Source organism: Brachycentrus maculatus, unplaced genomic scaffold (assembly GCF_059751285.1).
Source record: "Brachycentrus maculatus isolate JH-2025_06_01 unplaced genomic scaffold, ASM5975128v1 h1tg000380l, whole genome shotgun sequence".
Classification (NCBI taxonomy): domain Eukaryota; kingdom Metazoa; phylum Arthropoda; class Insecta; order Trichoptera; family Brachycentridae; genus Brachycentrus; species Brachycentrus maculatus.
In genome coordinates this window covers 72,057-88,903 of record NW_028281129.1, presented here as the reverse complement: position 1 = coordinate 88,903, position 16,847 = coordinate 72,057, and the positions used below count along the sequence as shown (strand labels likewise).

Sequence of the window (16,847 nt, the reverse complement as noted above, 5' to 3'; positions counted from 1 at the left end):
ACCAGTCCAGGGTTTTATTGAATAAATATTAGAGGGAAAAAAATCACTTTTATTTATTTGATCTCTTCTGGGAATCGAACCTGAGACCTCCAGAACAGTAGCCGAGCGTGCCAACCATTACACTACAGAGGCGGATAACGGAGGGTTACATTGCAATTATGAATATTTTCGCCTCAAGAAAAGAACGCGAGTAAAGTTATTTCTAGGTTTACTGCATTAGGAATTTTGAAAACATGAAAACGATCAGACTGAGATGCAAAATTAATTTACCTTCTTACCAATATGAGTAAAGAGATGATTCAATAATGTAGTCCAGGGAATCTACTGATAAAACCCTGATTGTTTCCTAAATAAATAAAATAAAATGTGACGAAAAGTTAAATGTTTTCCAATAAAGAAATTCTCAATGAAAAGTAATTTTCTTTGCCACTTTTTTCCTCTTGCGTTTTTAGGGTGAAATTTGAAGAAAGTAAGACAAATTTCTAATACCTACCTCTTTCGGAATATTTCCAAATAAAAAATATCATAGAAAAAACATTAATATTGTCTATGTTATCCGTCAATGAGAAATATTAAAATGGATTCCTTGGTGAATTACGCCAGTGACGACGAATACGAATATGAAAATCATCATCAAAATCCCGTAAGTTTCATGCAAATAAGTTCATTTAATATACAATCTGATATTGTTAACATTTTCTGTAATTATCAAAGTGATCTGACACCAAATATCTCTATATGCGGTGTTTTATTGCTACCAGAATCTTGTTCTTTATGCGCGGTTTAGATTAGATAATTTCCTGTAATGTGTTGATGTTTATCAATAGAATTCACACCGACAACGCGTTAATTTATTATTTGTTTCAAAGTAATGATACATTTTTCTAAATTCTAAATTAAACTTTTAATAGTTTTACACAACAGAAACATTACGGTTTTGCATTGCTTATTTTTTTTAGGAAAATGCAAAACATCTAAGGGTTTGCATAGAAAATAATAAATTGGTATGTTTTTAATTACTAATTTTGAATTTGCGTTCTCTTATGAGATAAATATTACTTCCAAGGTTTTGATAAAGTATATTTCTCACTTAAATTGATTTCTCAATTTTATATTGTCTAACACGCTTTATAGTTTGTAAATAATGTACGAAAAAATGGATTTACATTAAAATAATAAATTTTTATTAGCTATAATTTGAAACAACAGCAAAGCCGACCAGAAATATGAGCAAATTATAAGCATGAGCTTTATAAATTGTTGAAGTTTTCTATTCTTTTATCTTGTGTAGTGTTTTTAAAGTTATTTTTTTTAATGGATGTACTTTTTCCTCACGAGGAAGAGGAATAATATATGATTGTTGACCATCCAATATTGTGAACATAGAAAAGCATACTCATGGCAGAAACCATATAAAATGTAATAATTCTTTTTATGAGCTACGAACCACACCCCGAGTTGTGGGTTTGACCTTTTTTCCACTTTTTGATTATTTATATCTTTTCTGTCACTTTGTTTGCTTCCAAATTTGAGATTTTGTCTTGTAAAAAATCACTCACCACGCTGATATTAATTTCTCCATCTTTTTGTTTTTTTTTCTTCTTGATTAATTAAAATTATGACATGAAAAAAATTATATGGTATTATTGGCACATAAGGACAAGAAAAAAAATATTGCTAAATTGGATAGTAAACAATAATATATTGTAATTAAAAATGTAAAATATAATATAAGCAACGTAAGACCAACATATAAAAATAATGGTAAACAATATAATAGATTGTCAAGTTACATACGTCGCATGTGGAATTCCATATATATATATATATATATATATATATATATATATATATATATATATATATATATATATATATATATATATATATATATATATATATATATATCAAGAAGCGTAAACCATGTGAAGGATAAGCCTATTAGTTGTAAACGCGTCAAAGTTGCTTGTCATATATACAGGATTAAAATCTGTCCCTGTTTTATCTAATATGAAATATGGGGCTTGTTAAAAATAAACACTTACTAAATCGACTACAGCGCAACAAACTTATCTGTAGAGTTGGTGGAGTAGCCACTGTTGCCATTGGCGATCCAAAAATGTGCGAAGAGAAGTCGGTTCCTCTTCTAACCACCTCTACGGATAGGTTTGCCAGAGTAACTGCCATTTCGCCTTTATTAATCTTCTTTTCTTTGCATTTTTGCATTACAATCCAAATTCAAAACCAAAACCCCTAGTATAAAGAAGAAGACTCTCTAGTGTGTCTATGGCACCACCAAAAATATCCGTGGTAACTCTGCAGGAGAACAGGCGACCCAACTACGGCCGGGGCAGAGACAACTCTCGCAGTCCGTTGCACGCGCACCGGCATGACGACGACACTAATTATGACGACGTTACCATGGACATGAGCGAGGTAATTTCATTCTATTGTCTATGGTAAAGAACACATTTCAATTCAAAAGTAGACGAGAGACTTTTTCTCTCGGAAAAAATACAGTATCTATGGAAAAGAATGTGCAATTTGAATTTGAAAATGGTTGTTTTTTCTCTTGATGAAAATACGATTAGTAATTTTTTACTAATAGCCTTCTCTGGTTTATAATGCAGTGTATCATTCACACTCCTTTGCTTTTTGGATTATATTTCACCGTCCATCATCTGGGCAAGAAGTGTAAATGATACATAATTTATTTCATTTAAGTAAATTTCAATTGTGTTTTTATCACCAGATGATATATGATTGTTGTTAATGATTATAAACGTATATAAATATTACATGTTTATATTCATTAACTGTTATCATAAATGGTCTAATTTTCTCAAGTTAATGAGATTTTCCCATTTACAATTTTAAGTTGCTGGAATTCCATATTATATATATATTTTTTAATTTTTTTTTTGTTATAATTTAATTGAAATTTTGTCATTTTTGTATATTAGTAGCTTTAACTGTTGTTTTTGTGATATATAACTATAGTTTGGTCATTATAAACCAATCATATATACTGCACATGAACAGAATAAATATAAATAATTAAAGTTTTTTTTTATTATTTCTAAAAAGTTTAGATGCATATAACTATATTCAAAGAGATCTAAATTTGAGAAAATCAAACATCAAACATCAGTTAATGTTAGTTTAATTAATTTTATTAATTGGATAAAACATTTTGTTCTATCAAATTTCCAATTAAAAAAAAAATATTGTATCGATATGTAGGTTTATTTTTACTTTTGTCAAGTGTTAGACTAGTACTGTAGCACTAAAAACTGGTTATTAATGGCAACATATTTGAGGATATTGAAAGCAAACTTAGTAATCATCAAACAAATTATTCTCGATTATATTTTAAAGCTGAAGTCCAGAAGTTCAGCCAGATGTCCTAAAATAAATGTTACATATTTGTAATGAGCTAAAAATTGTTTTTGGCGATTATCAATTTTTATCTCCGACTAAAGATTTTATCTCCGACTTTTAAGTCTCCAAACTAAATGACTCAATAATAATCAATATTTATATTTTTTTACAAAATATTTAGTAATGTATTACAACTCTGTGAGATTTTTTGTCTACCGGTTTTGAGACGTACCCGTCTCTTCTTCAGGATAATCACTACACCAGCATGCAAACAATACTACACATCACTACCATAGAACTATTCACACACTTCTAACTACATAAATTGTTGAACACATGCGATTTTGGTCGACCCAAGGACCAACATGCACTAAGGATTGCAGAACAACATGCACTAAAGGCTGAGGTCTGACATGCACGTGAGAAAGAGATGGGTATGTCTCGAAACCGGTAAACAAAAAATCTCTGTGATTGGTTATATAATATTTTTGTGAAAAAATATAAATAGTAAAAATGACTAACCACTAAGTAAATTTCAATAGATTTATATTATCCACTGACACTTTGTGATGGAATTGCATTTTTAATATATTATTAGATTAAAACCAATATTTTTAGCTTTTCCACTTTATTTTTATTTGACCAGCGACCGGGTTTCGTCGTTACCGACATCATCAGACTGGTGGGAGGCTATACAAATTGTTATGTTATATATAAAACAAGGCAGGAGTTGATAACCATGATTTGATATAATTTTATTGAGAAATTAATTTAATTTGAGTGAATTTAAGTATTGTATGATATTAAAAATTATAAAAAATTATAAAAAATATTTTTTATATCATACAATACTTAAATTCACTCAAATTAAATTAATTTCTCAATATAATTATATCAAATCATGGTTATCAACTCCTGCCTTGTTTTATATATAACATAACAATTTGTATAGCCTCCCACCAGTCTGATGATGTCGGTAACGACGAAACCCGGTCGCTGGTCAAATAAAAATAAAGTGGAAAAGCTAAAAATATTGGTTTTAATCTAATAATACACTAAGTAAATGTCTTAAATATTAACACACTAAGGACGTGAAAGGTATTTCTACCCTTTTGGTCGATGGATGCTTAAGGACGGGAAGGATATTTGTACCTTCTGCGCCAGCCACATTTCAAAATCAGAACATAAGGAATTACTTATTTAATATTTTATATGAATATTTTGTACAAATCTCTTTGTTAAGGTCTAAACTATATGTACATAATTATCAAATCCTGTCGCCAGTGGTCCGCAGGCTTATAAAACACCCGTATGAAATGTGTTAACAATATCGAGAAAAATACAAAAATAATTGTTTTGGCGATTACCACACTTGCTTTTAAATGTCGTCATTTGTTGTCAAAAATATCCAAGATCAGGTATTGCAATCAGATTTGGAGGGAAGATTTGACTATTGCTATTTGTGTATATGAATAAATGAAACATTCAACTGACGTAAAAGTGGCGTTCTGTGATATTAACACGTGTGTTATTGTGACGCATATATATACCCCCCCCAACAACACGCCATTCCCGCGGGACTTTTTGACCTCCGATCTGCGTTGGGAACGTGCCACGGGATATTTTCTTTATTTGTGCTCGCAGACACGATTGTGACGTGTTTGCGACACACCGCCGACATCACGTGAGTACACCATAGAGAAATGTAAAAACGATACAACATAAATATGTCATATAGTAAGATTGTGTACATTTTTAAATTCCTACCATGCTGTTTTTGAGAATTTAGACTAAAATAATCATTACACACATTACACATCAAATACTTTTAACCTAAAACTAATTTACCTGTTTTTTTTATCTTCTTTGCTACATGTCTCCCTCCGCAGCGTAATGCTGGTAGTTCTGGGTTCGATTCCCAGTGCGGTTAAAATAAATATTTTTGTTTTTTCACTCTAATATTTTTTTTATATTGCCAATAACACCAGTAAGACACATACATTTTTTGGGGCGATAATTATTGTAGAACTTAATAAAGCTTTTAAATGTTATAAATTTGAAATAGTTCACCAATTAAAGTAGGTATAAAGTGAAAAAAAAATAATTAAAAAAATATTTTTATAAATAGTATCCAGAATTGATTATTTTATAACTTTACCATAATTATAGAAAAAAAAATAATCAAAAATTAATTTTAATAAGACAATAATTACACGCTAATTTTAAAAATAAATCACAGTTGTGGACTTCTTTTACAAAACTATTTTTAAATGAATATTTTGTTGGCCATTATAAAGTATGAAATATTATGTGAATATCACAAACTGGAAGGTATGTAGGTATATATTATGCTTTGATAATCTATAGTGTCATATCTAATTATAAATTATTTTTCAACCTTCTTCTTCTTCTAACCCTCATCTACACCCAGTGGTGCATAAGGCACTGCATCACAAGATGAATGCCGAAACAATAAATAAAATTGGATAATCATGTTGAAAACATAGAAAAACTTATCACATTAGATATGAAGAAATAGCGGTACATATTTACAAAGTAATTTTTAATTAATAATTTCAATATACTACCATAAAGTGACTGACGAACGGTTGATAAAATTACTTATATATACTTAAATACTACGTTCCTCTGCTAAATATGCATTGAAAATTGATATTCAATTGTTATTTATAAATTTTTTTAAACTTACATTTTTTGTTTTAAACACCACATGACACTCCAATAGTTAATCCACTTGAAATAACTAATAAATGATCCAACATGGCCGCTACTGCTCGTAGGAAATGAGTCCAGACTTATCCATGTACAAATTGATATTTTGATAGTATGATGTATATATGGTGTAAAATACATACACATGGAAACAACCCATTATTTTCTATTTAAATAATCACAGATTCTTGTCATAAAAACTCTATGGTCAAAATATATTTTGACCATAGAGTTTAATATGTCTATAGATGTAACCCGCAAGAATAGCAAGTTAGTTCATTACATCTATAGGTGCAATCCGAAAGAATGGCAATTTAGCTCATTACATCTATAGGTGTAATCCGCTAGAATAGCTTGTTAGCTCATTACATCTATCGATGTAAACGAAAGAATGGCAATTTAGCTCATTATATCTATAGGTGTAATCCGCTAGAATGGCTTGTTAGCTCATTACGTCTATAGATGTAAACCACAGCTGAGTGGTTAATTTGTGTAGGCAAGGAGTTCGTATAAAGATAATATAATTAATTATAACTTTTTCCAAATTGCATATTGTTGGTGTACTGAATATGTAATCCGTTTTCGTGGTGAGAGCAACCCTTCTATTTCTCGTCATTTTTATAATATTTTTCTCCAACTTTTATTTTTGAATGTAATTTATATTTGAAGCACTAACTTTGTGATTTTTCAATTTTATAATTAAAATGTAACTTTGTTTTGACTATGAATATAATAGTGATTTTAAAACAAAGTTACATTTTAATAATATTTTATTTTTTTATTTTTAAAATAGTGATAAAATTTACAGAAAAACTGCAAAACTTTTTAAACCTCACATTATAATTAGCTTATAAATCGTAAAATATATGCAGGTATTATTATAATTTGAAAAATATTATAAAGTGAGTAGATATATATAATTTGGTGATTTTATAAATTTTTTACAAATCCCAAAGACAAAATTTACTATCTGACAAAAAAATCATCACGTTGTAACTAACGAGGAATAATCACAATAAAATATATAATCAAATAAACCATAACGTTATGGTTCCCAACTTAGAAAAGCACCTGTGATTTCCAGAATCTCATTCCGATTTGAATACAAGGTTTGCTCTTACCAACAAAACCATGCATTTATTATTAAATGGTCATAAATGTGTTTATTAAATCTCTCTGCCGTTTGATTGATTGATTTGTGTGATGGTGAATCAGGAGTCCTATTCGGGAAATGATTCTCCGGCCCGCCACACCCCCCACCGCAGCTCGCCGCCTTTCCAGACCTCCGACCACACCTCCAGCAGCACCCGGGAGGGGAGTCGAGGCAGAGACAGGCGGAGCCACGACAGGGAGCCCTACAGGGGCGACAGGGATAAGAGAGACTTCAGAGAAGAACATAGGTAATAAGAACGTTTTGTATTCGTGCCATAGCCAGGCGGACCATATCACAAATTCAATTTTGGTTTTCAGATTTATATAAAGATGTTTATTTAAATACTTTTGTATTGTAACTGTTGGGGTTGTAAATTATGTATGCACATTGTAAAGATAAAATTATATTCACTTTAAATTTCCATTCAGCCTGCTTTTGTCACTTTACATTTTACTTGGCAGTTTTTTGGGTAATATAAAATTCTCCATTGCAACCATTTATGTTTCCTGCAAGATATGACAACTGTCTATGCGGCTAGTCATGTTGTAGGTTTATTATATGCGCAGTGATTGGTGGTCCTGAAAATGGAAAACTCTCGATAGCAAAACTGTTACCAAAAATTTATCTCTTTTCTTAAAAATACTTAACAGAAGTGCTCAAATTTCATGATGGCAGAACTCACCATCTGACAGTTGTCACTAGATCAAACAATAATATTTCTGGGTAAAATAATAGGTTAGTCAATTAGTTACGCTGTATGAATCTAGTATCTTCTTCAGAACATATTTTGCAGGAATGAACATTGTAGTTAAATGCTATTGTACTTTTATGTTTCAGAAAATCTCCCCCAAGTAATCACGGCCACAGCGAGTATACCTCCCCTCCGCCGAGACGAGGTCTATTGGGCGACCGGCCGGGAGACCCCGTGGGCCCGGGTCTGGGGGCAGGCGGGGGCTTAAACTCGGACAAGGGCTACGGAGGGAGGAACCAAGACAGGAGTGGGGGACTCGGATCAGAAAGAGATTCCAGAGGCGGAGGGTACGGAAACGATCTGAGAGGTGGCGGGCTCGGATCGGATAGAGGCGGAGGGTTAGGATCCGGGGTCAATTCAAACCGGGACTCTAGAGGAGGAGGCCTCGGGTCAGATCGGGATTCGAGAGATGAGAGATCACGAGGCGGGTCTAAAGGAGGTTTAGGATCCGATCGAGGTCAAGGGGGCGGTCTCGGATCGGGTGGACTCGGATCGGGCGGTCTCGACTCGGATAGAAATATGGGAAGAGCCGGATCCAGAAGTGGTTTAGGATCCGGCGGAGGACTGGGCTCGGGGCCGGGCCAAGGACTGTCGGGAAAACCACCGTCTCTAATGGACTTAAAGCCCTTCGGCGGAGGCCCACCCCCTTCCATGTTGAACTTAAACCAAGAAGACAAAAATGGACAGAGAGGAAAAGACAAAGATTCTGCAGAAAGAGACAAAAGAAACGACCGTGAAAAGGAGAGATACGGCGATAAAGATAGACACAGTGAGCGCGACAGAGAGAGGTCCGACAGAGATAAAGATAGACACGGAGACAGGAGACACGACGATAGAAGATCTTCAAATAGCGACAGACGAAGGGAACGATCTAGATCGCGAGACAAATCGTCCAGTACACATCGCAGAAGATCTCCTTCGGGAGAGAGAGACAGGCGGAGTCACCCATCTCGCTCTGGAGATTCGGGAAGATCAAATTCCAACGACAAAAAAAAGAGATCCCGCAGTAGAGACAAATCACCGCCCGGCGAGTACAAGCCGAGCTACAAAGTCTCTAAGAAACTACAGGCTATGGAGAAGATGGGACTCCAGATAAAGACGCCGGACGGCTCCATGGCCACGGCGCAGATGCTCATGCAGAGGACCCTCGATGAGCAGGTGGAGAAGGTGAAGAATGCGACCGGAATCGAGTTGCCAAAGTACTACAATCCCGCCGCAATGAACCCGATGAGGTACGCCGAACAAATCCAAAAGCGGAAGCTTCTGTGGGGCAGCAAAGCGAAGGAGGCCGGCGGGGAGTCGTCTCACCCCGTCGAATGCCCCGCCTCCAAAGCGGATCCGATCAGCAAATGGCAGGGGGCCAAATTTGCCCAAGACAATGACGGAAAGGTGGCGTCTAAGTTCCTACGGCTCATGGGCGTCAAGGACCCGGCCACTGTCCAGCAGGTCCCTGTGGAACAGCCCGGCGACATAGTCAAGAAGCAGGAGGAGATGTTCGAGGCCATGCAGGCGCAGTACGACGTCGCCCGCGCCACCACCCACACCATGAGAGGGGTCGGCCTAGGCTTCTCCAGCATGCACAGAAACTTTTGAGACACACCGCAAAAAAATCTGTACCAGTGAAAAAGTCTTATTCCTTAGAAACGGCTGATGCTACTGTTTACGATTGTATTACCGTTATTTGTACGACACGGGTGGCAAATGTATGACAATACTCAGGGATGGCTGCAGATAAACTGCTTACAAAAATAATTTACTGCACTTTTATATTTGCCTAACTGTTGCCCCAATCTTATGATGCAATTTATCGAACAAGTCATGTAATTCCTTCGTAAATGGTTGTGTCCTCCGCTCTGATTAGTCAGTTCTAAAGAATTGAACCTAAAGGGAGCAAACCAAATGACAGTTGCATAAATTTTTATATATCGCATTCTTATTTTGGCAAGGTTCCATTGCCCGGTGTATAGGGCACTGCATTATATTAAAGCAATGAGGCGAGGCGGAGCAGTATCACGCTTCAGTCTAGTCTGGCAGTTGATCCTACTGGAATCGAACCAGAGATCACGTGGATAGCAATATAGCGTGTTAAATTTCTGATTCTTACTTTACAAAGGTATCAAAATTTGTATAGCAAATAAATTTTTTAATTTAATATTAATGTGTAATTTGATTTTTTGTACATTATCGCCTCACTGAAAAACATCAAGTATTTTCATACAGAGTTCTAAATGTTATTTTCTTGATACATATTTGATATTTTATTATCGATACAAAATTTGAATGTTACCCCATCTATATTATGTCAATTTCTATGGATTTTAGCACAGACTAGTTTTCATATTGTTTGAGGTTAGGATATGAGCAATGTTTCATTTATAGTCTGCTATTCTTTTCCTTATATTTTATATGCAAGGTTCTTTTTTTTAACTATTTCGAACCAAAGTTACTTCAAATCCATTTTAGCACATATCCATTGTAATATTAAAGTAAGCTTATCATGCGACCAAAAGTATTACAAAAAAACTTTGATACCATCAATATTGTGCATGGTGTATTTTGTTGATTTTTGTGAATATGGGAGTACAGAGTAATTTACTAGAATAATGATGATTTTAAATGGATGAGGATAGTGTGGGTCTGGTTAATCTTTTTTTTAAAAATATGAACATGGCTAAACTTTTGACAGGGAAACTTAATATCGCCATAGATAAATTGTGAAAACATCACTCTTTTATTTTTTTTGTTCCTTATCACTAGTAATAATAAACCGGTAACTTGCTCTAGTAGTCATATGGATGAAATGAACAAGCCTCCGTTCCAATTCTAAAAAGTTCCAGTCGTTTTGCGGAGTCGACTCCTCTACTAGAGTAATTTCACAAATCCGAACACTCATGACTTGTTTGAACTCTGAAAACTTTCTGGTTTATCCGAAATGTTTTAGCCTTCATTATTAAGGGACCTACCCACAGATTCCAAATTCCAACAAGAACTTTCCTATATTTTTGGTCGGTGTACATATTACAATATTAATAAATGGACAAAAATGTGTTTTTACTAATGGAAATCATATGGATAGGTAACCAAAGAAGCAATATTATTAAACCATCTCTTCACACTTGACTGTTAATTTTTTTACTATGTCAATGTGCATTTTAAAAATTTATTTAAAGTATCTTATGCTAAGTAATTAATAGTTCAAAAAATGTGAAACATGTCATAATAGTTTTTAAGTGATGAAAAAATTGTAAACATCTACCCCATTAAGGCGAATGTCACTACATAACTACAAAAATGTTAGTTTTGAGGTGGGTATATAAAGGGTATAAAAGAAAAGAAAAAATTATATATGTGATCCATAATAAAGTTAATGATCAAAAAGCAGTTTCATTTTCATATTTCATGACAACTCCCAATCCTATCATCGAGTTATTTTTTAAGTGTAGTCGCTTAAAATTTACAGAGCGATATATGCCAAAAGCGAACTGAAATGCTTAAAATCTGTTGTGACCATTCTTTCAAATGTTTGGTAAATGTGACGTCTAGAAAATTGCTATTGTCGTTTGGTTATACATATATGCCTGAAAAGCGATGCTACATCCAGTCCACTGATCCACTGTCCAACTGATCTGTAAGAAGTTGCCAACGTTTTGACGGAAACACTAAGCCAAGTCATGGAAAGTGACCATAGACAACTAGCTGAACTTGCATCAATGTTAGAGTTGTCTGCCTAAATATAAATACAATAAAATAAAAACCTGAGATAAAAATAACATAGAATTTGTATGTGATTGGTATATTGTTTTTTTTTGTTTAAATAAAAAGCTTTTATCAAATTGTTTTATTTTATTTTATTATTATACTAAATAAGAATAAATTAAATACATAATATAATATTCAAATTATTGTACAGAATGATGTCTTATTATCTAATAAGTGTTTTTAATTCACACAAATCGAATTTAATAACATCCTTTAAAACAATAACATCAATAGTTTTTTATATAATGTATATATCGTAGTCATACAGGAGAATGTGACCAAGTGCATTGTTTTACAAAAACGTAATCATTGACTCTTTGATATCTTACTAGCTTAAATTGCCCTGAAAAAATCCCAAAGGATTTTGGATACTTGGAAGTATAATATATTGACTTAGTAAAAATGACTAACTGCATTGATGTTCATTTTCTTGCCAAGCAAAAGTGACTTAAATGAACATTTTACGATTTGGTAGTTGGTCACTTTCTCCTGTACGACTACGATATACTTATGTTACTTTCGAGTTTGGTTTATGGCTGATTCTTACAGGGTTATAAACCTTTTTTACCCTAAGAAATTGCAAAATCTGAGGTATTCGATAGCATATACTACTTTTTGAGTATTGCGGCTGTTAGTCGTGGCTGAGATGGTTAATGTTACACAATGTGTAATATGATCACTTAAACTATCTGATTTTATTTAGGTGAAGTGTGCAACCCTCTAAGGTACAAGTCAGCAAGTCAAGGGGGTCTGAATCTCATCCACTGGGTATACATCGGGGACCATATCCATCCTGCTGTGGGTCAATACAACCTGGACTTCCATATTCTCACCTCAATAAACTTCTTCATATATAATTAACATATCAATAAAGTAATGAGGGAACGTCAGAGGATGCTCACGCCGCAAATGTCTTTGCGACTTGTATGAGGATATAGGCTGTTCAACATGTGAGGAGCTGAAGACGGTGGCGCATAATAGACCGGAATGGCAAAGGAAGTATCATTTGTTGCTACGAACCAATCCATAAGATTGAGACCACAGAAGAAGATTAATAAAATCTTTACACAAAAGTCTCATTCACATGGAATTATATTCCAACATATCACATGGAATCATATTGATTCATATCAACAGTTTTAGTTTACAGATGGCTAAACCTGTTTCTTCTGAATTTGTAGGAATTCACTCCTCTATCCAGAACGCTTTGAGGTTTTTGAATAATATTACGAAGAAGGAAAATGAATTTCTTCGTCAACTTGGTTAGTTGTCTTAGTATATGTAAATTGCCATCACTCGGTGGCATCATCACTTCATTCCGATTCGAAGCACTCCCAATCAAACCTTTTAAGATTGCATTATCATTGTATTTATCTCTCGGTGTTCTAAGGTTATTAAACACTTTGAAACTGTCTCCATCAGAAGATCCGATCACTGATCTTGTAATTTTTCTCAAACTTTTGATAACTTTTTTCATAATTGAATTAAAGTTTGATCTATTTTCTCGGTTAAAATATTTTTCTTTTGGAATTATTTCACTTCCCAATCTCGAAAAAGGAAATTGCGGTTTAGAGAATAAAGATTTCTGCAAAGGTTCATTACGCAATGATTGCAGAAATGGGGGTTTTTCATATGCTGGTATATTTAAAAGTCCCGAATGTGAACCTAATGGTTCTTCATACATTCTGTTAGTCATAGGGTTTGGTAGCAGTCTATTTAAAGCAAATGGTTTTTTGCCGCTTCTTCTTGAAGTCAGTACATTTTCATTTAATCTATCCAAAATTGAAGGTTTTTCATATCCCTGATCTCCAAAGAGTCTTGTGTTTAAACTAAAAGGTTTTTCATTAAATCTGTTATTCATTGGTTGGGATAACAATTTATGCAAATCTAAAGGTTTTTCATTGATTCTTTGTGATGCAAAAAGATTTTCATATGCCCTATGTAAAAATGGAGATTTATCATATCTCTGCTCTTCAAATGGATTTTCAAATAGCCTCATTCGTAAACTTACAGGATTTTTACGAAATCCATTATTCAAAGGTTTTGATGAGAAAGGTTTCATGTTTTGTAGGAATCTGTGTGAATCCAATGGATGTTCATTAATTGTTTTTGAAGTTAGTGCATGGGGATTTTTATTAAACAGGCTTAAGAATGAAGGTTTTTGTGTAAATCTTTGGAATTTTGGTTGATTATTCCTTTCATATATTGAATTCCTAATGTTGTCTCGTTTCAGGGGTATTATTTTTGGCAATTCTCGTGTTGGTTTGTTTACACTTGGCGATATCTTACTGGTGTGTATAATCGGGGAAATGTTGATTGAAACTGGAGCAAATACCTTTTTCCTTCCAAGTGAACTTGGTCTTCTTTTAGAGTGAAAGTCGCCATTGAATAGTCCAAGACGTATACAAGAAACCTGCAAGAATGAAAATAAATTAAATAATCTACCACCACCTAGATTTCCTAATAAGTAAAGAGTAAAAACCATGAGATGAAATGAGTGTTAAATGGTTTTGCAAAATAATCTGTAATAAAAAATTCATATAAGAAATAAATCCATAATATTTAACATTTTTATTTTACTACCATCAAAGTTTTTTTAATAGCCAATAATTTATTATTATTAATCAAATAATTAATTAGCTATTGTTATTAGTTTGATTTATAAATGTGATAGTCTTCCTAAGAAGACTATCACTGCAATAGCATTCTTCGCAATGGAAAAATTGCCTAAAATGCATAAAAATTAGTCCGTCCTAGGAAATACATATAAGGTTTCTCAACAGAGACAAAGCATCATTTTATTTGCAGGTAATATGTAAGTCTGGGTATTCATAGGAGTTATTGTTTGGCATGGGTGGTTTATTTACTGTGTAACGTATACCATTCTGCCCATTATTGAACATTCATATTGCCTCTAATTTTAAATTAGAGATTGTACCTATCACATTCGTTAATTAGTTGGAGCCTATCTGTTGAGAACTTTGTAAAGTAAATAGCTTTTTTTTCTCTGACCATATGTGGGAATTCCTTTGAAGTATTTTCACCTATTAGGAGATACTTATATACTTCTAATTTGATCATTTGTATGGTAAACAATATTTCTTTGTTCATTTACTTGACTGGACTCAAACACTGGATTTAAACCACTGTATAAAGTTATGCTTCTCTCCATTAAGAATCTAATAGATTTTGCTGTTTCACTCATACCCCTTAAATTCAGAATTTGAGCGCAATAAAATATATTAATAAAGAAATCGCCCTAGAAAAATTAAAAAAAGGTTTGTCAGAATTGAAGATTAACTAATCAAACACTCAAGCTTCAGCCTTTGAATAAAATATGGATACAATTTTAAGTTATCAAACCTCTGAATCGGACTCTTTTAAAGGTTGTTTATTCGCACATTTTTTTTTCTTCAAATAAATGAGAAAACATAAAGAATATATAATCATACCTGTTCGCTAAGACTACCGATGATCAATAACAGACTCAAAGTCATGAACTTCATTTTTAATAATTTCCAAATGATTAAAACACTGACGAATACTTCTTTCTAAGAATTATCACAAAAAACTAAAATGGTATAATTGAAATTTAATATCTGGGACCCAAAAATATACAAATTTGTTATCTCTGATGATTTTGCTGACTGGGTTTCATCATATATCTCACGTTTGAGGTATCAATGAATTGATATCTTAGAATGCAAAGGTGGCAAAAAATGAATATCTGAAAACGTGTTACAAGAATTTCTTTTTAAAACAATTTTTGAAAATATGCAGCATTTTTGGGCATATTTACATATTATTTAAAAAAAAATACTTTAAAACATTGTTTGGATGACATGCTGATTTTGACAAAGATATTACGCCTGGTACATTGGTACCACTCTTGTTAGAGCTCATATAAAGCATTTTATTTTATTTCATTGTTTAAAAAAAAAACCCTTCCCTGAGGTATCAATAAACTTGATTAGTAAAGGATAAATATAAGAAGGTGATAAAAATCAATATCCAAAATATATTTATTTATTTATTTTATTTATTTATTACTTTTTACAATACATTACTATATTTTTTGATGAACGACTCACTAAGAAGAACCCGTGAGGAGACGGTCATTTACATTACAAAAAATATGTACATATCTAGAATTTTTTATTATTTTTTATTCTGTAATATTTTGAAAACATATTATTTAGTTCTGTTGGATACAGCAACCGACTACATCAGGGCTAGAATTACAGTGGAAATATAAAAGTGTAGATAAATTTTATTTTATCAATTGAATCGGCTGTCACTTTGTGATGAAATCTAACCATTTTAAATTTAAGGTTTACCTAGTAAATACCACTCTTTTTTAAAATCTATTGTGACACGTGTTTCAATGCGTTCTGCATCATTTTCATACGGTGTTTTATTTTTAATGACTAGCATTTTGAAACCAGTTGTTAAACAGTGTAGTCAAGAAGTTACCGAAAAGTAAATTAGTATTCTTTTTACCAAATTGAATTAAAGTTAAAGTTATCTACACTATAGAGTTAAGGCATTTACATTTTCTCTGAAATTTCAGCCCAAAAAAAAATATATATATAAACCATATCCGCTCCCTAGGTGGAGCATATGGAGTCCACAAACTGTCTCCAGGCTTTTCTGTCGGCTGCCAGCTCCCTTGCATCCTCCCAAGTCAGATCCGCGTCCCGAAGTTCTGACGAGAACTGTCGACGAATTGTCAGCAGTGGTCGTCCTGGGCGGCGCGAACCTGATGCCTTGTAAAAGAGGCAAGCTTGATTAAGGCTTTCAGGAGGCATGCGGAGTACATGGAGTACATTTTTTTTCCTCGAACATGCTGCCCAAGGAAAAAAAATGGTTCCCTTTAATTTTATAATTTTCTCCAGATTTTTTTTATGTGCTAGAGCTAGAGCTAGAGGTAGACCTCGAACATATATTGTCTTACATTTTAAAAAATGACTAAATTACAATAAAACCACCAGGCCATGTGTCTTAAAAAATTTATTTTATTAAATAGAAAATAAACAAGTTCAAAATTAAAATATTTGAGGTGTAGAGTAC

General features: G+C 33.0%; 1 protein-coding gene across 2 annotated transcripts; it reads left to right on the top strand.

Annotated features, from left to right (window-relative positions):
- Nucleotides 1–557: 557 nt before the first annotated feature.
- LOC148303194 (uncharacterized) lies at nucleotides 558–10,889 on the top strand. 2 transcript variants are annotated; one of them, XM_088270370.1, is made up of 4 exons: nucleotides 558–643; nucleotides 2,323–2,436; nucleotides 7,330–7,514; nucleotides 8,105–10,889. In XM_088270370.1, the coding sequence occupies exons 1-4, from the start codon at nucleotides 563–565 to the stop codon at nucleotides 9,609–9,611; spliced, it is 1,887 nt and encodes a 628-aa protein (XP_088126496.1). In that variant the 5' UTR covers nucleotides 558–562; the 3' UTR covers nucleotides 9,612–10,889. The 2 variants fall into 2 exon arrangements, with proteins under 2 accessions (XP_088126496.1, XP_088126497.1); XM_088270371.1 differs by having other exon boundaries at nucleotides 580–643; nucleotides 2,258–2,436.
- Nucleotides 10,890–16,847: the final 5,958 nt, after the last annotated feature.